This window comes from Oryctolagus cuniculus, chromosome 5 (genome assembly GCF_051225735.1).
Source record: "Oryctolagus cuniculus isolate XC-2025 breed Fujian yellow rabbit chromosome 5, ASM5122573v1, whole genome shotgun sequence".
NCBI classification, from domain to species: Eukaryota; Metazoa; Chordata; class Mammalia; order Lagomorpha; family Leporidae; genus Oryctolagus; species Oryctolagus cuniculus.
Genome location: NC_142871.1, coordinates 117,834,402 through 117,857,088, shown reverse-complemented (window position 1 = coordinate 117,857,088; position 22,687 = coordinate 117,834,402). Strand labels below are relative to the sequence as shown.

The 22,687-nt window shown below is 43.1% G+C and overlaps 1 protein-coding gene across 34 annotated transcripts in view; it reads right to left on the bottom strand.

The window, feature by feature from the left end:
* PKHD1 (PKHD1 ciliary IPT domain containing fibrocystin/polyductin) overlaps nucleotides 1-22,687 on the bottom strand; it is a 524,425-nt gene that overhangs the window by 469,401 nt on the left and 32,337 nt on the right. For 29 of the 34 annotated variants that reach the window (XR_016234007.1, XR_016234005.1, XR_016234006.1 and 26 more), the window contains 11 exons: nucleotides 21,985-22,080; nucleotides 19,590-19,731; nucleotides 16,740-16,854; nucleotides 15,217-15,495; nucleotides 13,800-13,889; nucleotides 13,615-13,705; nucleotides 11,936-12,078; nucleotides 9,794-9,921; nucleotides 8,583-8,758; nucleotides 5,305-5,440; nucleotides 2,368-2,495 (listed from right to left, as the gene is read on the bottom strand). Coding sequence is in view for 20 of the 34 variants with exons in the window: in XM_089333174.1 (XP_089189300.1) it covers nucleotides 2,368-2,495; nucleotides 5,305-5,440; nucleotides 8,583-8,758; nucleotides 9,794-9,921; nucleotides 11,936-12,078; nucleotides 13,615-13,705; nucleotides 13,800-13,889; nucleotides 15,217-15,495; nucleotides 16,740-16,854; nucleotides 19,590-19,731; nucleotides 21,985-22,080 (1,524 nt within the window). In the remaining 14 variants the exon portion in view is untranslated. Of the gene's footprint in view, nucleotides 1-2,367; nucleotides 2,496-5,304; nucleotides 5,441-8,582; nucleotides 8,759-9,793; nucleotides 9,922-11,935; nucleotides 12,079-13,614; nucleotides 13,706-13,799; nucleotides 13,890-15,216; nucleotides 15,496-16,739; nucleotides 16,855-19,589; nucleotides 19,732-21,984; nucleotides 22,081-22,687 lie in introns of those variants that run through there. The other 5 variants (XM_089333186.1, XM_089333187.1, XM_089333188.1 and 2 more) reach the window with 3 other exon arrangements.

Here is a 22,687-nt window from a genome sequence, read left to right as displayed (position 1 = left end):
AATTAAATATTGGATTTTCCCTGGAAAAAATTAGCTGGCCCTGTGAACAGAGAAAAGTTGGCCACTTTTCACAGGGAGTGAGGGAGGCAGAGAGCAGCTGACACCCATAAAAAGCTAGCTAACCCAGCTGGGGAATGTTGGCATTTAACTTCAGTTTCTCTATTAGAATTTCCTTTAAGCCCAACCACCTGCTTCCCCATTCCACATCTCCAAACAGAAATAACAATGCTCTAAGTTTGAACTCTGCTTCATGCTTTACCAAAAGTTTCCATTTCATTAGCTACTCCCAATAGCCTGAAAAGTGGGTAATTTGGATACCCTAATGGCAACCTTAGAGATGAAGAAAATGAAACCCAACAGCGTTCAGACGCCGACCCAGAAAGTCAGATTTAGCTTAGAACAGAGGTTGCCCTCTGCCTACTCAAGAGCTTTCCTCTTGAATTCCAATACTGCCCTAAAAGGTTTGCAAAATAAATTTTGATGAGAAAATTCTCAACCTTTGAAAAAACCTTTTTCTATACTTAATGTAAGAATTTGGATGCTCTCCATTTTAAGTTTATTTTCTCATTTTCATCTCCTTGAAAGACAGACAGAGAGAGAGATCTCTTCTAACCACTAGTTCACTTCCCCAAATGCCCACAACAACCAGGGCTGGGCCAGCCCAAACCCAGGATCCTAGAACCCCATTCAGATCTCCCATGTGAGTGGTAGGGGCCCAAGCACTTGAATTATCATCTGCTGCCCTTCAAGATGCATTAGCAGGAAGCTGGAGCAGAAGGAGAGCAGTCAGGGATGTGAGTAGCCTAAAAGGAAGCTTAACTCTCTGCACCACCACACCTGCCCCAGATCCTCACCATTTGAAAAGGCCAGGGTAAGGCTGAGCAGTTGTTTTCCAGGCAGTGATGGGAAGAAAGTCCACAACAGAAAGTTGTAGCAGAAAAGTCTCTCTGCAGGTAAACGCTCTCATTTGTGAAAAGAGAAACACAGCACAAGAGTGGGCCTCATGGGGGCAGGACATTGTTAGCACTAGGTTTCCCTACACATCAGATTCCAATTGCCAGGGATCCTAAGTTTCCCTCTTGTAGTAAATACACACTCCTGTTCCTCCAGCCCAGAAAATTCTTTTGCAAGCCTAACATCATTCTGCTGGGACGACAGAAAACTTTTGTACCACGCGCCAACTCTTACATAGCTGCTTCTGAGTTCTCCTGAGCCTCCTTTCTGGTTCACTCTACCAAATAAGCAACATTCGAGACAGCTTCAAAACATTCACGCTGCAGAAATTTTTGAAATCCATGCATATGAAGGGTCTCCAAAATACTCATGAAAATGCATACTATGAAAAATATGAAGATTTCAAAATTATTTTCCATCAAAATACTTGTCTTTTAATGTCACTTCCACATCTTTTTTAAAGTACCCCTGTATCTTTAACAGTTCTAATCTTTGTCCTTTTTGAAATGTGTGTTGCTTGAAGATTTAAAGGCTCTACTCTATCGGAAAGCTCTTCTGTATTTTCTGTGGCCACAAAAATTCACACCTAATGTATGGTGTCACCCTGGCCACCATGGATCTTAGTCTAGAAAACTCTAGAGAGAAGAGAACTGACCCTGAGACCCAAATGCCCAGGTTCACAGCTAGACATTGCTACAACTCTTCATATGACCTTCAGACAAGCCTCAGTGCTGTCTGCTAAGTGGTGGCCTCTAAAAGCTATGTTAGTGACCTAATTTCCAGAATACATGAATATTACTTTAAAAGGCAAAAAAAAAAAAGAATCTAGCCTTACATGGCAAAAATCTGATTAAGTTAAAGATCTGGGAGTGTTTGTCCTGGATTACCCTAAATGCAATCACATATATCCTTATGCAACAGGCAGAGGAGGTTTTGAGACAGGAGCCCCAGCAGCATGCAACAAGGGAGGCAGAGGTTGGAGAGAGGCAGACACAGCCAAGGAGTGCTAGCAGCCACCAGAAGCTCAAGGAGGCAGGAAACACATCCACCCCTAGGGTCTTCAAAGGGAGCGTGGCCCCACTGACAACCTGAGAGAAACTTCTGACCCCAGAACCGGGAGAGAACATGTTTCAATTGCGTTCAGCCACCAAATTTCTGGTAGTTTATTACAATAGGCACAGGAAACTAATTCACTCCGTTTCCACATTTATAAAATAAAACGACTGGGATCATATTACTAAGTCCCTTTCCAGATCTTTAAGAAAATCATTTTCAGATACTGGAAAATAAACAAACAGCTTTAAGACCACCACCCTGTCTGACAACCTCAGAGTTGTTGCTTCCCTGTGACTATCTCCAAATACAGAAATGAGAAGAGCCCCCCCACCACCACCTCCCCCACTGCCCCTTTACCGGGAATCACTGCATTAGGAAGGTGGATGCGAAAGTGTCCTCCCAACGGTGGACTTGTCCTCTGCAGTCTCTGCGTCGTCCCCTGGACCAATTCAGCTCCTTCTTCGGTTCCATTGGTGGGCACAGAGCTGCGGCATGTCAAAAGCAAAGCTTTATTCACAGTAGGTATCAAGACGTGCTGATCCAGACCAAATGCAGCTCTGTCTCAAAGATCAGGCTGCCTCCCATGGTTACAGGCTTTGAGCTCAAACTCCCAAATACTGGGTGTCCCTCTCTTGTAACACCAGAAAAAGCACAATAATAAGCATTAGGATTATTTAAGAATGTTCCACTCCTCTCACTGCCCTGATCCTGCCAGTAAGGCATCCAGCGCAGGAGTAAATGTGATCACCAGAGTTCTGGTTCTGGTGCAGAGTTGAAAGAATCTGGTTTTCTCTAGCCCTGTGTGCATGTTCAAACAAAAGTCAGTGTTCCCTGGTCCAGAGGCTTTCCCATCCAGTACCCTGACTGAAACATGGCCATTGAGCTGGCCTGCTTCTAACCAAGCTCCTGTGTTTAAACACATTGCCTGTCCAACCATGCTTCTAATATAACAAGAGGGTCCAGTACACTGTGACACACTGTGAGATAGAATACTGCTCAGCCATTAGTATGGACCAAATGCCGAATGTCTGTGTTTCCCCACAGTTGTCATGTCCAGTCTGAATCCCCAAGGTGGCAGTAGTAGAATACGGGGCTTCTGGAGAGGTAATTAGGTCAGTTCCTAAAGGTGACTGAAGGCAGACCTCTCATGAATGAGGCTAGCATCCCCAGAGAGGCCCACATAGCTTCTACCATGTGAGGACTCGGCAAGAACCCAGACACAAGCACTCACCAGACCTTGAATCTGCTGGTGCCTTAAACTTGGACTTCCCTTCCTCCACAACTCTGAGCAATAAATATCTATTGTTTATCAAGCTTTCCATCTATGTTATTATGTTACAGCAGCCAAAACAGCTGATGCAAGTCATTAGAAATAATTTTAGAAGGATGTTTAATGAAATGGGGTATAGTCAATCAATACCATTATGTAAAAAGGACACATTACAAATATAATATAATGTATGATCTCAATTTAAGGATTAAAAAACAAATACATATATGCATTAGTATATAAAAAATTCTTTAAAAAGGCCATTAGAATGTGACTCAATGCATTAATAGAAGTCACCTCTCACCTGATGGATTCTCAGTGATTTTTAACCTTATGTGTTTTTCTGTGTTTCCTAAAATTTCAGCAACAGGCATGATTTCTATCAACAACATTCAACAATATTATTTAAGTACTGCATATTGATCAGTATACATAGAAGCATAGAAATAGAGTGACACTGACTGGGTTGGGACACGCACCTAGGAGAATCTAGTCTGAAGGTTGTCCTGTCTCATTCAGGCCAGAGGCTTCCAGAAGGAGCTAAAGAACTTGCAAGAAACTCAGAGGGATCCTGAAATCATCCATTCCAAATACAAACTTGTTCAGAGTTACATAAAGAAGTTTGTATTATCTCAGATTTAGTAACTTTGGCATTTGGAGCCTGCCAAAACAGTAGCTTCCTGTCTGCCCTTCTGCCCTTAAAGCTCTCTCGCCTCTTCATTCTATTGATGGTTTTATTGTCTTCACCCAGAGGACCAGGAAACAGACTCTAAGTCCAGGAATGTGGAGCACAGATTCAAGTTTTCTGTACCTGCGTTAGATATACCACCCCAGCATGCTGCAGGTAGGAGAACTCATGTGGGAACATGGCAGAAAAAACAGAAATATATATGTACAGGGGTATTCAAAAAAGTTCATGGAAAATGTGTAACATGAAAAAAATTAGGCATGAACTGCAAAAATTTTCACTTTTAATTCCGTTTTTCCATGAATTTTTTGAAGTGCCCTGTGTTTTTCCCCTTCTTTCCCCATATATATGCATCTGTATATAAAAGGCAGAGCATCTCAACTATCCATACTCTACTGAGGTTTAAGTGAAAAATTAAGAGGATAAATTAAAGCATACATATATTCCAGTGACTTGCAGGAACCTCATATTTAATTATTGCTTTATGAACTGCAGCTAAGAAGCAACACTTATGGGGTTTTAGTGCCATCTGGTGGTGAGTTCTTAGAAATACCTCTTTTGTTGGACTATCTCATTTTCCTTCTAATAATTTCAAAAAGATTAATATATGGCAAATGGATTGAGGGGAAAAAATCAGAAACCACTGGTAATGTGATCCTCTGAGAAGCATAAAAGACAGCTGCTTTTTTTTAAACAAATGCAGTAGAAATTAGTGCTCAAACTGTAGTCCCCAGATGTGCAGAATCAGCATTACCCAAGAACTTGCGGAAAAGTACAAATTCTGAGAATCTACCCCAAAACATACCAAATCAGATTATGGGGGTGGAGCCCAGCATTTTAGGTCTTCTTTAAAGAGTTTTTTGTTCATTTTAAAGGTAGATTTAGAGAAAGAGAGAGAGGGAGGGAGAGAGTAATCTTCCATCTGCTGGTTCACTCCCCTAAATGGTCACAACAGCCAGGGCTGGGCCAAGTCGAAGTCAGGAGTCCAGAATCCCATCCAGATCTCCCATATGGGTGGTAGGGGCACAAGCACTTGGACTATCCTCCGCTGTCCTCCCAGGCACACCAGCAGGGAGCTAGATCACCAGTGGAACAGGTAGAACTCAAACCTGCTCTCACATGCGATACTGGCTGGATCTGCTGTGCCACTAAGCCAGCCCCATGATTTGAGTTTTAACAAAATATCCAGCTCAGAATGATGCCACAGTCTCAGGATAGAAAATATTACTTTAGGCAGTAAGACAGGTAGTTTTCTCTAGGAAAATTCTCACTACTGTGTCCTCCAAGCCAACCCGCAATCCCAAGGGGGAAAAGGTGTATAAAAACCACTCCTTACCATGCAGTGATGAGTGGGAGCTCTGTGGCACACCCTGCCAACAATGATATATTGTAGACAGGAGGGGATCCTGTCACAGAGACTGATTCCACCAGATGGCCTCCTGGACGAGCTATTCCAGAATCTTCTTGAGAAACTACAAATCAATGATCCAGTTAGTATGAAGTAACTCAAGACTTGCTGTGTGGAAAATCTTAACTAGAGTTGCTAACCTACTCAGATCCCAGCACACACATACAGCATAGATTCCTACCTATATGGTGTCATAAAGCAAAGGGAGAGGAGGCTAGAGGATCCACCATTTGGTTTAATGCCAAAAGGAAATTGCATAGTACAAGCAGAGAAAAATTGATTCCATAGCAAAGTCCAGCCAAATGTCACTCTGTGCTACAGAGCTTCCCTACACACATCATTTATGTCACCTTCTTTCTCCTTCTTCCTTCCCCCAGTCTCTAGCAGGTATATGGCCCATTCTCCTAAGAAACACCGAGTACACAGGCACTCACTGGGGGTGCTTGAGTGCTGATGCACAGTACTGAGTTAGCATGTATGCAAAATGAGTACAGGCTTTAAGATACCATTGTTCAAATCGTGTTCCTAATCCTCTTGGGTACCCACTCAGCTAATCCATGTAAGTTCCCAAGAGTTAATTATTTTAAAGAAATTTATTAATACTTTGGATTATCAGGGTCACAGCAAATGCAATCACCAGTTCTCAATGTGGCATTACTACAAAGAAAACAGATTCAGTGTAGCTCATAGATACAATTCTAAAAATATGATACTTTCCTGCCTCCCCATCACCTCCTCCTCCCTTCTTTCCTAAGACTCAGTTTTTACATTTGTAAAGTGAGGATCATAGCAAGAAATTTTAGTGAGACTACAGATTTAAAATGACTTGTAACACTTATTTTAAAAATTCTTATCCTCTTCTACTATGCACAGTCCCTAAGATTGTTCACAATCAATATGGCAAAGAGTTGTGGGGCCACATCTTTGTGTTACTCAGCTTTGCATGCCCAGTGCTTATCACAGCACTAGGCACAGAGTAGGTGCTCAATAAATGACTATTCATTCAGCCAGGTAGGTTCAGCACAGGTGTCAAGGATGGCTGGGTTCCCATCTTCACCAACAACACAGATGGGTGCTCAGGGCATGACACTCAACTCCCCCCCCCCCTTTTTTTTTTTTTTTTTTGACAGCCAGAGTTAGACAGTGAGAGAGAGAGAGACAGAGAGAAAGGTCTTCCTTTTCCATTAGTTCACCCCACAGTGGCTGCTGTGGTCGGTGCACTTCTCCTGTCCCATGTGGGTGCAGGGCCCAAGGAGCTGGGCCATCCTCCACTGCACTCCCAGGCCACAGCAGAGAGTTGGACTGGAAGAGGAGCAACAGGGAAGAGGGCGCCCCAACTGGGACTAGCACCCGGGGTGCCAGCACCACAGGCGGAGGATTAGCCTAGTGAGCTGTGGCGCCGGCCTACACTCAACCCCTTTTAGCCTTGGTTTTCACCCCTTGTAGAGTGGGGATACTAGGGCTATCTCTTAGGCCTCTGACAACTAAATGAGAAATAATTGGAAAGCACCACTAGATAAAAGACATCGGAGAGATATAATCAAGGATTAAATTAATAAAATAAATGGCATACAATTAACTATGAACATCAAGACTAATCACATAGATTTTATTTGACCATTAAATGATTCTTATGAAACAACCATTGCCAGTAGGGTAAACTAACAAAGCAAGAAGCCAATTGTTTCACCCAAACCAACCCAAATCTTCTTTCTTGTTTCCACCCTCTCCCTTCAATCTCCTCTCCTCACCTCACCTCTGGATGATTCCAGATACACAGAACATTTTGTGATCAAGAATAGGATGCAATGAAAAAGGGTTCCAAATCCTTGCCTTCAAAGGTTTGGAAGGGCAAGACGACATTTAAAGAAGAGAAAAGAGAGAGTGAAAAAGCATCTATTATCTAGCCCTGAGTTTACCAACTAGCGGGTTCAAGAGAGATACCAATCATCTCAGTCCACTGAACATTTGGGCAGCAGTTGGGGTCAAAGTCCCCTAACTAGTTATCTTATGCAGCAAGATATCACTCAGCCATCCCAGTACACTATTTGAATTGTGCCAGAAAATTAATAGGCTTTGGATAAGAAGCTATGGCCCAATCTGATTCAAAAACACTTCAACCACTAAAACAGGTAAAAGGTAGAATTTGATGAGTGTTGATGATGTTTAATTCCAGGACTGATTAGAGAGTCCCATAGCCACCTACTTCCAAGCTCTTCTGACCTCAGCTCTCTATTTTTTAGGCAAAAGGTTTAAAAGTTGCACATTCTGTAACTCAGAAGATAAATAACTATCATCTTTTTCACCTTGGGGAGGGAAAAATGCTATGAAAACAGGAAAGCTGATCCCCAAAGTCATAAGGGATTCGACAATAAAGAGAATGTGGAAAAACTGGGCTAGGGAGCCCTGACAGCACACTTCACCATCAGTCTTGGCCATGAGTACACATCATATGTGGCCAACCTCAGTAGGATTCCTGATGAGCACTTTGTCCTTAAGACTACTGGGCAAGCAGAGCTACATGGAACCACTAACTGAAAAAGAGAGGTCCAAGGAGACTTCATGGAAGATGTCAGGTGTGAACTCTAAACAATGAGTTGGAAGAATGTAGATAGACATAAAGGATAAGGGCATTCTCTCTGAAGGATATGGTTACCCTCCAAATCTTGCTATCCATCTTGAAGTTCATAAATCAGACCTTCAACTCATTTATAAGATCAGATAATCACTGTGTTCCTTCTAGCACTTGAACAAATTCTGCTGGTGCAACAATAATGATACAGCAATTGCTTCTATTTATTAAGGACTTACTATGGTCAAGACTTGTAATGGCCACAGTAGGAGCTTTGTATTAAACTGTGAGTTAATCTTCAGTGTAATCCAATTAGGTGTAGTTCTTATCATATCATTTCATAGATGAGGAAACCAAGGGTTCCCAGCAATAAGGTGGTAAAATTGAAATAAGAGCAAAAATTGGGTAACAGCAAAAGCAAACACTTTGGTAAATAGGAAAAGAGGCAGAAGTAGCTAGAGAGAAAGGGAATCAAGGGCACACAATCAAATCCCAACCCCAGCTACTTTCTAGAACCAAGACAAGCAAGGTAGACATTCACCTCTCCTCCCCCCATTAGAAGAACAACCACCCTCGGCAGGCAAGCTTGAAGTAGGCATTTGACAAGCCCACGGAGAACGGAGTTGACAGTCACCTGTCAGATTTGTGTCTGCAATGATAACTTCATCCACGTAGAGCAGGCCCTTCTCTGGAGCCAAAGGGAGGAGGTTGATCTGAAGAATCAGCACTGGAGGGTTTGCCAAATGGGCCTGGAGATCCCCGAACTGATGCACACAGGTCTCCCAGAGGTTCTCACAAGTGAACTGCCAGCTGCAAAACAACACAGAGTGAAAAGGGGCCTCCCAGGAAGCATCTATAGCTGTCTCCCAAGGACTCTGCAGCAAAGAGAGAGACCTGTTAATCCCTTGCACCCAAACAGCCCCATGTGCCACAGGTACACACACATTCCACCAAGATGGACTCAGCTCGGCACCTGGTGTAGTACCACTGATTGAATTTAAATCAAGCATTCATTCATGACATTCAGTGTCAGCAGTATTTTCAAATCACAATTTAATTGTGTGGGATTTTTAAAGATTTATTTTGTTTGAAAGGCAGAGTTAGAGAGATGAGAGACAGAGAGATGTATCAAGCAGATTGATATCTTGCATTACCTTGATTTTAGATTTAAAATCTCTTGTAAGACTCACATAAAATATATAGAATGTGACTGAATCAAAGGATCAAGACACCTGAAATTTATTCCAGAATTACTAGCCAACTGCATTTTTGATTAACTAAAATTTCTTGGTTTTCCACATCTGTCCTGTCAAAGAATATTCTCTAAGGTGCCCCATAAATGTTCTATGATTCTATCCTATGACAGAAGTCACTTCTAGCAAGTGCTATATTCTTTCTTATTTATTTGAAAGGCTGAGTTAGAGAAAAAGGAGGAGGAGAGAGAGTTCTTCCATTCACTGGTTCTTTCCTATAGCAGGGGCTCCTGTACAAAGCTAGGAGCCCAGAGCTTCTTCAGGTCTCCCACTTGGGTGCAGGGGCCCAAGCACTTGGGCCATCTTCTGCTGCTTTCCCAAGCACATTAGCCGGGAGCCAAATCGGAAGTGGAGCAACCAGGTCTCAAACTGGCTCCCATAGAGGATGCCAGCATCATAGGCAGAGGCTTAACCCATTATACCATAATGTCTGCCCAAGTATTATATTCTTAGCAATTGTTCTTGAATCAAACTTGTTTGTCAAATAAAATATATTCAAGCCAGATCATTAGTACTTTGGGTGGGCCACTGTCCTCAACAGAGGAATGCTCCTGGTGGGCAAAATTCCCACATGTCCCCATCCATCAGATACCTGTTGGGGTTGATCCCAGGGAGACTCCAGTCACAGGTGGTATTCTTTACGATGTTTTGCAAGCCGAGTGTGAAGAACACAGTCATCTTCAGAATGTTACTCGTGTGACCTTTGTATGCAATACATAGCTAAGGATACCAAACAAGCCCTTCAGTTCTAGTAGTGCAAGAAGCAGACATTCAAGCCATATCTACCCAGGAGTCTAGATCCTTAGAACCCTACCACAAGCTAGAAGACAAAATGATTCCTGCCTTCCTGGAGCCAGCAGTCTAGCTGAAGAGACAAATAACGTATAGTACATTGTTATTTACTTACCACAGTAGAGCTAGAGAAAAGTCAAAATTGCTTTTTCTGAGACCAAAAAAAAAATGTAATTCACCAAGGTGTTTTAATGCTTTCCACCATACTTGGCAGTGAGGATTTTTCCTCAATTGGAAGATCCTTGTTCTAACCCAATTACCTGTGCAACCATGAGCAAATCTGTTAACCCCTTTGAGCCTCAGTTCAACTCTAACTACCAGGCCCTTGGTTTCTAACCCAATTAAGGGCAAAGTTTGTGGCAAGAGAATACTCAAGCTCAGGAATTGTCACCAATGGGCTGATGGACTTTCTACAAATCATATTCTAGCTCTGGACTCTTTTCAGAAAATAAGGGAACTGATCTAAAACAGACTTTTTTTTTACTATCAGCAATACTGACGTGTTGGGGCTATGGACTTGTTTTGGAAGCTGCTCTGTGCATTATAGGATGTTTAGCAGCATTCCTGACTTCTACCCAGTAGATGCCAATAACACTTCCCCAGTTGTGGCAACTAAAACTGTCTCCATATATTGCCAGCTCTCTCTCTCTCTCTCTCTCTTTTTTTTTTTTTTTTTTGACAGGCAGAGTGGACAGTGAGAGAGAGAGACAGAGAGAAAGGTCTTCCTTTGCCATTGGTTCACCCTCCAATGGCCGCCGCTGCCAGCGCACTGCGGCCGGCACACCACGCTAATCCAAAGGCAGGAGCCAGGTGCTTCTCCTGGTCTCCCATGGGGTGCAGGGCCCAAGGACCTGGGCCATCCTCCACTGCCTTCCCCGGCCACAGCAGAGAGCTGGCCTGGAAGAGGGGCAACCGGGACAGAATCTGGCGCCCCGACCAGGACTAGAACCCGGTGTGCCAGCGCCGAGGCGGAGGATTAGCCTATTGAGCCGTGGCACCTGTGGCCAGCTCTCTCTTATGGAGCAAAATCACCCCCATCCGGAGTATCAGCAGTAAAGGGGGAGCTGAAGATAACTGGAACTCCTGTTCTGAACTGTTCAGCCCTGACTCCCAATGGACCCTAAGAAGGAAAAGACTAGGAACTACTGCCCCAGGCTCCAACATCCCTGCAAGACCCACTCTGGTTCCTAAAGTGGCAATTCAGTGTGCCTCTTTCATGAAGGACAGCAGAGCTATTGAAGCAAAGAAGGTATGGTCATGTTCTTAGAACTGTATCTATGAAACACTTAAAGCCTGTTCTCTTTACAATTATAAAAATTGGATGGGCGCCGCAGCTCACTAGGCTAATCCTCCGCCTAGCGGCGCCGGCACACTGGGTTCTAGTCCCGGTCGGGGCGCCAGATTCTGTCCCGGTTGCCCCTCTTTCAGGCCAGCTCTCTGCTGTGGCCCGGGAAGGCAGTGGAGGATGGCCCAAGGGCTTGGGCCCTGCACCCCATGGGAGACCAGGAGAAGCACCTGGCTCCTGCCTTCAGATCAGCGCGGTGCGCTTTTGGAGGGTGAACCAATGGCAAAGGAAGACCTTTCTCTCTGTCTCTCTCTCTCACTGTCCACTCTGCCTGTGTAAAAAAAAAAAAAAAAAGACATCGAGAGCACACAGAATGTAGGTAGAGTCGAGTTTGCACTCCCAGAGAGCAAAGAAAATAATACAGCCAATGAAACCTGCCATAGGTCTTACAGCTAACAGAAATGCATTTCCAAGTAACAATATACAACAGGCCAGGGGTGTCTGAAACAGCAGTTAACAGACCTAGAACCTCAGCCTGAAATGCCTTTGGCAAATCACTCTTCTGTGCTTCTGTTTTGGGGGTCCCAAATCCAGAGGATCATACCAATGCCTGCCCCCCACCAACCATGTGGCCTGACAGCATAGCCTGCTACTCACGTGTGTATATTGATCTAGCCGAAAGCTTTTCTGGGGAGCCGGTGGGGTTAGAACAAGGTGTTGAGGCTGACGGAGGCTGAACCTGCCACAAAATGGCTCTGTCCCAGTGGTAGGATCTCCATCAGAGCTGTAACCTTCTAGGCCTGGGGGTGATTCAAATAAAAGTAGAAGACAAGCATTGATGGTAGACAGACAGAGCTTCTGGTGTGGGTATTTGAAGTAACAGTTAAGATGTTGTTTAAGATGTTCATGACCCATTCAGAGTTCAGCATCCACCTTGAGTTCCTGATTCTGGCTTCCTGCTAATGCAAATTCTGCATTGTAATGGTAATGGCTCAAATTATCTAGTTCCTGCCACCTACCTGGGAGACCTGAATTGAGTTCCCACTCCAGGTTTCAGCTTCAGCCCAGTGCACACCATGGAGTGCTCTTGTGCTCAATTGATTGTTCTCTCTCCTATCACTATCTCTGTTCCTGTAAAATAAATCTCTTTAAAGAGAACAGACAGAGCTCTCAACATGTGTGCAGGACTTGAGTAGTGATTTCATTGTATTACTGGTACCTCAGCCCTTGAGGAGTTGGGCAGGGCCTGAGTGGCCAGCACCCCCAGCCTGAAAGCTCCAGCTATTAAAAAAATCCTTTCTGTCTGCCCCAAAACATGGAAAATCCTTTACCATTTTCTCTGTGTACCAAGACATGAAAAATTATTGAGAAGCAAAGAGATATAAACAAAGTCAAAAGGAATTTAGTTCACCTTAGCACTCTTTAAAATTTTGTATTTTCATTTATTTGAAAGGGAGAGGAAATAGACAGATATACAGATATCTTCCATCCACTGGCTCATTTCCCAAATTTCCCAAAACAACTACGACTGAATTAGACCAAAAAACAGGAGCTTGGAACTCTATCTAGGTCTCCCAAATAGGTGTACATAAGCAGGAAGCTGGAATTTGAAATAGAGCTGAGAGTGGAACCCAAGCAGTCTAACAAGGCATGCAGGCATCCCAAGCAGTGAGTTAAACGCTCTACCAAATGCCTATCCCCAAGCAGTGACTTAAATGCTCTACCAAATGCCTATCCCCAAGCTCCACCACCCCAGCAAGACCCACACTGTTTCCCAAAGTGGCAAATGAGTGCACCTCTTTCATAAAGGACAGCAGAGCTATTGAAGCAAAGAAGGTATGGTCATGGTCATGTTCTTAGAATTGTGTCTATGAAACAGATAAAGCCTGTTCCCTTTACAATAATAAGAATTTGAAATAACTGACAGTTAAACATTTTTAAAACATTATCACATCTTAATAAATATTATTATAAATAATTTCTTTAGATGCATTTTGGGATAAATGAATTTGTACAGTGTTCTCTGTTCCCTGCCTGTTTTCTATGCCCTGTCCCCGTGAATAGCATTGGATGTACCTGGGGAGTGCTCTGCCCTATCTAACAAGGTGGCGCATTAGGAAGACTGTTTTATTTTCTACTGTCATCCACACCAAGCCACCTCCCTCCGAACTCATGGTTACTTCCTTGGCCACTCAGTGTCCAAATCCAGTTTTCATTTTTTATTTAACTCTGCTAGCACCTTGGATAAGATACGGAGATTATTCCCATTTTATAGGAAAAAAGTATGAAAACACAATGAGGGAAAAGATCAGAGTTTGTCAAAAGAGAGGTAGTACCTTGTTCAAATCCAAGTCGGAGCAAGATGTTAGCTGAATGGGGTTCCAGTTTGCATTTTACTGCAAGTAGCTCTTCAAGGGTTGTTTGAATCTATTAAAAAGAAAAAACATACAAGGATCGCCTATTGTGACCATAGAGAGCACCTCTAGTTCTCCCACACTTGATTATTTGAAGAAGTTCCCACCTGATGTGCTGTGGCATTTGCAGGGATTGGTTGACTGGAGACATTGTCCCAAGTAAGGAAAAATGTTCCTCTGCCTGACACGTTCAACATCTAAAAAGGCAAGAGAAACAGGACTAAATGATACGTGCTAACAAGCCAGAGAGCCAGTCTTGGAAGCCAGGGCATATATCTCAGTTTGCTATTTTCCATTATATTTTTTTTTAAAAATTTGAGAGACAGAGCTCTATTATCTCCTGGTTTACTCCCCAAATGCCTGCAACAGCTGGGGCTGGGCCCAGACAAAGCTAGGAGCCAGGAAATCAGTCCATGTCTCCTACATGTATGACAGGAACCCAATTACAAGTGCCATCACCTTTTCCCAAGGTCTGCATTTTTCAGGAAGCTGGAACCCAGAATCAAACCCATGGCTAAGTTTCTGCTCCCTGTAATGTCAGTGTTCAAAACACATTGTCATCTAGAAATCTTGATGGACACAGTATTATCACCTAATGAAATCTTTTCCAAAAATAACATACATGTCCATCTCCCTATCTATCCATGTCCCTTTTTGTAGAGTATGAGACTTACAGGTTCATCCCTTCCCACCAGATGCTTTCCCCATGGTGTGGCCTGCTCGTCATAAGCCATAACTGTGGTATGCCACACCGTCTTGGAGACTTGTTCAGTCTCCACTTTGCTTCCAACATGCTCCCCATTGTGCAGAATACACTCTGGCTATAGAGTGAAATCTACATACTCTTTAACCCCTTAAGTCGCTTATTATTTTATACTTTGTCCTATGGTTATCTGCATACATGTTGTTATTAAAATGTAAACTTTAGAATGTAGGGTCCATACTGATTCATTGTTGTGCACCAAAATGTGAACAAAAATTGCATTAATGTGTTCAAGAAAAACATGGGCACAACAAGGAGACCCGCAGAATGACCTTTGGAAAGTAGACTTACAAGCCACCACATACACAGAAAGAGAGTCTGGGCTGTATGTGTGTGTCTGCAATTGTATGACTTTTATATTGTTGTAAAATAAACAACCCCCAAATTCAGTGGGTGGTTTAAAATGACAAAAAAAAAACCACTTATTACCATCCCTAAAAAATTATGTGTTTGTTCATGTATGTGCACATATGTGTGTGTGCATGTGTTTGAAGGACCTTTACTCTGGGGACTATGTTTCTAAATGAAAAATTACTTAGAAGTTAAATAGCCAAAACTAAGTCAATTAGTAAAATAATCTCAATAAATAGGCTATTTTTTAAAAAACATCTTTACTACCATGTTGGATAGATACCCTATTTCATTGGTGGCAGAGTTACAATTATTACTTAGGTACCCTGGCTCCCGGACAGTGGTCCTTCGGCCAGGTAAGACTTTTATTTCTAGAGTTTAGTGTTCATGAACTGGGAAGAGACACAGACCTGTATTTCTGGAAGTCTCTGGGCTCGGGCTCGGATCTGGTGCTTCTCCCGGAGGTAAGTGTTGACCACATCAGGATTCAACCAGGTGTTATGAATCTGGACACCAATCCTCATCCCCTTGCTAGGGGAGATCCCCACATGCTCTGCTTCCAGGTAGTACTGGACTCCACTCAACAGCTTCAACTTGGGAGTCTTCTGTTGCCAAGCTCCTTCATCCCCATTCTGCTCCCAAGAGTCAAACCAATCAGCAGTGCCAGCCCTGATAGAGGCCACTTTCACCTGTGCCCAAGTAAGCACATCAGGATGAATGCTATGAAGCTCCAGGCGCTCCTTCTGAAACATTGTCTGGATACCACTAACAGGAGATGTTTTAAGTGTTCTACCGTATTCAGCAAGTTAGCCCACTCACCTTGGTCCTCTGATTAGTTATGCCTCCTCTCTGCCTCACTCTTTCTCTCCCTATCTCATTTGGATAGTATTCAAATGATATTCAATGTCCCATTGTTAAGAGCAGGACCAGCCAATATAAATCCCTAGGTTTACATGACACTGTGGAGAATTAGGTCTTTGAAGGGCCTGCAATGACTTGGCCATATCAAAATCCATGATGTTTCTTTAACCCTCTAGCAAACCAGCTTTGTTGCTGTGGATTCGTTCCTGAGAGGAGGAGCGTGGTGGGGGCAAGAGGCGGAGTCACCACACAGACCCCGGGAGTCGGGTGAAAGCAGGCTGAGGCGAGCATCCTGCAGACTCACTTATTTCAGTTGGTACAGCAGCTTAAAGAGCCAAGGTAGCCAATCCGGTCAAGGGGTAGTCTATGCCCTAACCAATCACAGCCTGTTACCAGGCAGGCTCCGTTGCCATGTGGTTTCCAAAGCCATCCAATCACAGCCTGTTGCCAGGCAGGCTCTGTTGCCAGGTGGGTTTCAAAGCCATTCCGAGTTACTGATGCTCGCTTGCCAGCAGCCATCTTAGCATGGCCTTCTCATTCCACCACAAGCTTCAAAGAAGCATGTTAATAATTTGGAAAAAAAAAAAAAAACACCTCCTGATCAACTGTGCAGGTGAATTTTGGTGCTTGTCAAGGCATCTTTTCTTATCCTTCAAAGTTGATGGGGAAATTCCTACACAAGATTGGCTGTATCTTTACCAGCACAAGTTTTAGAATCAGACAAATCCGGATTTTAATTCTGAATATACTCTTATTATCCAAATGGTCCTGATTGACCAACCAGTCTTACTAAACCTTAATTTCCTCATCTGTGAAACGGAAATAAATATGTGTCTCACAGAGCTACAGTGAAGATGAGAGATGAAGCATGGAAAAGATGTAGCATGATGCCTGGCTCACAGTAAATGCTCAAGAAACAGTAACATGACATTTGGCCAAATTCTTTTTCAGTAATTGATCAGTCACCTAATGAAGAACAATCTGTAGACCATTAGAGTTTCAAGCTTTGGTTCTTTCCTTTTTTCAGAGGCACTAGTAATAAAGAAAAGGATAATGAGGTAAAGGTAAATACCTGAGTCCTTGGTTCCTCTGACCAGCTGAAATGCAAGGAAGCTTGGCTGTCTGCCTGGATCCAAAATGTGTAATTGTTTGTCTCTGGGGCCACAAAGAACCCACTGAGCCGTGCTCTGCGAAGCAGAAAAGCACAAAGTCAAACAAAAGCAACCACAGCTTAAATCACTGAACTAACGAATGATTGCCCTTATACTTTTTTTTCCTCTATGATTTGAGCTTTATTTTTTCCCCTGTGTAACTGTCCAGAGTTGGCTAAAAGGAGCTATAGTGCTTGCATAGTCTCAATGTCCCAATCTACCTCTTCACACTAGGTGCATGTCTCCTTGCAGCTGCATCATCCTTGGGAATGTTGTGGGAACTGCTATGGAGGCTCAGCTGAGAAAACACCTATCCCAGCCAGCACAGGTCTAGGATCACAGTAGGAACTCAATCTACAGCAAATATTTGTATTATTAGAAATAAAAAGAGGTCACCAATTAGAATTTGCTCTGAACTTACCAGGGACCTCAACACATGCACAGCATTTCTCCAATTGAAAGAAAAAAAAAAAAAGTAGAGAGGAGTCAACTCACGGTATAAACCATTTTAAATTGAAAGCCATAAAATGAAACACTTAAGAAGACTGCAGGCAGTTTTATAAAATATTTTGAAAATAAGACCATTTTTTTTTTCTTTTTGTTTAATTTTTTGACAGGCAGAGTGGACAGTGAGAGAGAGAGAGAGACAGAGAGAAAGGATTTCCTTTTTGCCGTTGGTTCACCCTCCAATGGCCGCCACGGCCGGCGCGCAGCGGCCGGTGCATCACACTGATCCGATGGCAGGAGCCAGGTACTTATCCTGGTCTCCCATGGGGTGCAGGGCCCAAGCACTTGGGCCATCCTCCACTGCACTCCCTGGCCACAGCAGAGAGCTGGCCTGGAAGAGGGGCAACCGGGACAGAATCCGGCACCCCGACCAGGACTAGAACCCGGTGTGCCAGCGCCGCAAGGAGGAGGATTAGCCCAGTGGGGGAAAATAAGACCATTTTTAAATGTTTAAACTCTAGTGGATTAATGTAGAGATGTAGTTAAAAACTGATTAAACTATATAAACAAATATATTCTCTACTTTTTAAAAAAAAAAAACCTACAGATCACTAATATAAATTCTGTTTAGAAATTTAAATTTGAAAATAATTTCAAAAACAACTGTAAGGGGGTCTTCAAAATTTGCATGGATTTCAAAAATTGTTGCACCAAAGCAGTCTTCATTCCATTTTCTACAAACTTGAATCATTTCGTAGTTTAAAGACCTATGAAATAATATTAAATTTACCAAATAACATGCCATATTTTATATAAAAGCTTTAGATTTGAAAGAAATAAATTAGAAGAAATGGAAATTGAGGTTGGTTGCTCCTCAAATGTCAGTTAAAAGGGGCATCTCTTCAAGTCCCACCATACTAGTCAAAATGTTCTTTGCCTTTTGAGGCAAGCACAATGAATACCGCATTTCTTTGGATGTTGTGAATGATCCTCAAAAGCTGTGATATACTTATAGGTATATTATTAGGTGCTACAATGGATCACAAATTATCACCACTTTAAAACCATAGATTGCCCATTAAATATCTAGTTAGAATGGCTTCAGAAAATGCTCTTTATTCACAGATTATCTTCCTAATTGATTTCTTCAAGGCTTGACATTCCCTAAACAAGAGAGGCTTTCATTCCATAATGGAGTCAAGATCAAGAATGTTAAAATCCCTGGCAAAAGTCATAGCCTGGCTGAAATTCACATTTAAGAATCAGCACTCAGAAGGATTTCTCAGGGAGAAAGGATGGGTCACAGGGTCAATGATTGATCCCTCTAAATAGACACTGAGAACTCATGAAGGAAACTTCATCTAAGCAATTTTTGAGCATTTTATCACTTTAGAATATTGGAAATGCTAGCTACATCTTTGAAGGGATAATAAACAGGAAAGTGATAAACATGAAGGTCATAATCCTAATGTAATCACTCCTATAGAAAGCAATGTCTTACAGAGCTCGTAAGGGCCTCCCTTGGGATACACTGGCCATTGGATTGATCCTCAGCACTGAGTGGTTGCTCCAATAGGATTATTGCTGCCACGCCTTTGCTCCCTAATATGCCCAAAGGGCATTTCCCAAAAAGCAAATTCTTGCATTTTCTTGGCATGAGGCAGGTGTTAGTTTGATCTCTCAACTACACACTTGCAGTCAGTTTTATCCTGCCATCAATCAAGTCTCCTGGTCTACGGAGTTCATTGTTCCAAGTGATAATCCTCCCCACCCCCACCAGTAGATTACAAACTGAGCTGTAAGAAATATAAATTCTAAATTAAAATTTAACCATATACCTACAAAGGGTCTATTGGTCACTAACATGGGCAACCCTTGAGAACCGTCAAGTTCTGTGGTTATTGAATTGGCTGGTATTGTAAATTCTCTCCTGACAATATTACAATATTACTGTCTTTTTTTTTTTTTTTTTTTTTTTTTTGACAGGCAGAGTGCATAGTGAGAGAGACAGAGAGAAAGGTCTTCCTTTGCCGTTGGTTCACCCTCCAATGGCCGCCACGGCTGGCGCACTGCAGCCGGCACACCGCGCTGATCCGAAGCCAGGAGCCAGGTGCTTTTCCTGGTCTCCCATGGGGTGCAGGGCCCAAGCACTTGGGCCATCCTCCACTGCCTTCCCGGGCCACAGCAGAGAGCTGGCCTGGAAGAGGGGCAACCGGGAAAGAATCCGGCGCCCCAATATTACTGTCTTACTCATCTCTATTCTAGCCTCACCAAGGCTAATAAAGATGCTTTTTATACAAACTTCCAATTTTCCTACAACATACCTGAAAGGCTGTCCTTCCTTTGACCAAAATCTAATTGGAGAACTGGCATTAGGGACAATCTGCCACCTATACCCAGGTGTGGTTTCAGTCAATTCCAAGCCTTCAGCAGCATCTGCAACTTCAAAAAGAAGTCCTCGATTTCCTGGAAGAGATCCACGGCTTGTGAATACTAGAGGCAGTACTCCCCAGACTCAAGCATTATTTTATTTCAAATTACAGCAAGAAAGATAATCCAGGTACTGTTTGTAAAGGAAAATAGACCAAAACCCAGATAGTCACGTGAGAAGCTTTGAAGATAGTAAAAATACACTGGAAAACAGAAGAGACTTGTTAAGGAACAGTAAGGGCAGATATTCTCAGAGGACCAGAGAGAGCGGGAATCCCTTTTTAATTTAAGCACCTACAGCAGAGGACCAGGTCTTAGAGAAAATGTGGAAGAGCAAACAAATGCTGTGGTTGAATACAAGAAGAACAATGTGATTGTGTGCTTGTGACACAACTTGTCTTTGTGTTTCTGAAAGCCATAAGTGCACTTCAGTACCATTGAAGGTCCAGTTCAGCCTGGAAATTCTATTCCCCAAAACCCTTTTTCCCAGAAAATTGGCCATCTTTAAATTTTTTAAGAGTTACGGTCTTAATTTGTGGACTTGCACACAGAGCCAAGTATGCGGTATGCTGCTGTTAAGTGGCATTTTAAATGATGCTGTACTTTTAAATTTGTGTTTTATATTAAGCAAACCCTGTGGCCAAAGGCACAGGTGCAGTCAATATTGGATACTGACTTAGGTTGAGGGTTAAAAACTCCAGACTCATAGCTATGGGTTCTGATTCCAGCTCTGCCACTTGCTACAAGGAAATGTGTAGCTCTGGGGAAGTTACTTAATGCACCTGTGTCTTCAATTTCTCATACATCAAATGGGGCTAAGAATAGAAACTGGGACAAATGGAAACAGGATATATACAAAAGACTGAAATATAGTAAACACTCAATAAAGGCTAGCTATAAGTATGGTTCTTTTAAACTATCACTGTTAACTCCTATAATGGAGAAAGATAACACACAAGCAGAAAATTGAGAGCATATGTTAAGAATATTATCTTAAATCAGGGTTTATCAATCTCAGCACTTCTGACATTTTAAGCTGAATAACTCCATCCTTTGTATTACATCGCAGTATATTTAACAGTCCCCTTGGCCTTTACCCTGGAAGCTACTGTTAATACCACCCCAGGCATAACAGCCAAAAATATTTCCAGACATTGTCAAGAGCTCCAGGAGGCAAAATCACCCAGTGGAGAACCACTACTTTACAAAGTAATGTGCCCAGATTTCCACGGAAGAAATGTCAGAAAACTCTTCTTAAAGGAAATTTCTAAATAATTCCCAAACAGCTACATTAAGGAAATTATCCTACCACTACCCAAATAGCTAGAGTAGGAATTGCTCAGAGAGAGCAGACTGTTTCCTGATATGTGAAATACACATTCTCCCAATTACTTGTTTTCATAGTTTTGCTTCCTTGGGTGGGAGCTTTCAAAACTGCAGATGGGGAGCCTGAGAATTCTCAAACCACAGCTTTGCATGCATTTTCACACCTGACTGGCCTTTCTTTAGAATGATTTTGTCCCCTACTGGGCAACTTTATGTATAGGTACTGAGCCCCTGGAGTTCTGCTCACTGCCTGTAGTTTAACCATTAAATCAGCCCCTGTGTGCAGGGGGGTAACCTGTAGTTCCAGGCAGGATAACATGCCAACCACCCTTCATCCCTAACTACACGTATACCTCCCATTCTCATGCTTATCAGGAAAATGTTGTGCATTCCACTTGCATCTGTGGAAACTGCCACCTGGTCTCCTCCATTCTGCCTACTTTAGGCATAAACTGGTGGTAACGTCACAATCCACCACTACTTTTCTAAGCAGCAGACATATGCCCACCGGCAAGTAAAAACATTTAAAGGCATACCAATGTGCTTCACGCTGCAGCATAATCTCATGGCATTGTGATCAGCATGGAAGAACACACTACTGATTCTTTCTTAGTGGATAATGGGCATGCAACTGACCCGTGGTAAGCAGGGAGCAGTTTGTGTGTGTCCACCAGCAACTTTAACAGTGTCTTGATGGCAGTTAGGCTTTCAGGATCATGGTCTCCCCCGAATCCCTGGCCATACGTCTGACCAGAGATAAAGGTATGGTACTGGAAGGCATCAGAGCAAAGCAAGTGCCTCCCTGTTATGAAAACCTTGACAATGGTGTTATGGACAGGGCTCACTGAACTAACCAGACACACAGAGGTGACAAACCTCAAATGCTTTTACTTCTACTCCCCAACCACTCATGGTTAAAAGTCTAACTGGAGTTTCACTAAACAGTTCTGATGGCCTCCTTACCTGCCTGAGGAGGAGTGAGTCTTGCACCTTTTCCTGGAGGCCTGGTGGTACACTCAATCTTCCTGGAAGACACGTGTCGAACATCACATGGAATGCCTAAGGAGAATTCAAAAGTTTCACAGATACAAATAGAGAGAGACATGTAGATGTCATAGCAGGGCCAGACTAAGGTAGACAGGCCTGTGTTCTAAGGCAAAGAGCTGGATGTGCGTAGAATATCAAAAGCTGTTATCCCAACTGAAGGAGACTAAGAAAGGGAGAGTGCAGATAGTGGAGCACAGGTCAGGTTACAGAAATCAGAAAGAAACCAAGCAGTGCAGTGGCATCCGCTGGGGTGCACTAACCCACTGGGCTCGGCTGGGAAGGAAAGTGTGACAGGGCAGTGTGAGCCCACTGTCTTACACCAACTACAGGAGCATCCCACCTGGCAGAACAGAAGGTTCTAGACAGGTACCACAAAAGGGTTTGCCAAGGTGGGAGGGACATTCCAGAAGAAACTGCACAGCAGATGCCCACCCACTTCTTCTAAGGGGGGGAAGGGTTGAGAGAGTGGACTTTCATGAAGGCAGTTGTACTTCTGCCTTTTCTTCACTCCCTTAATGGAAATAGCAGAGAGGATTCCTCACGTACAGTGAGCATGGCCACAGGACATTCTGTTGCTGTTCTACATTTGTAGAGCAGCAGGAATGAAATCCCGTCTGAT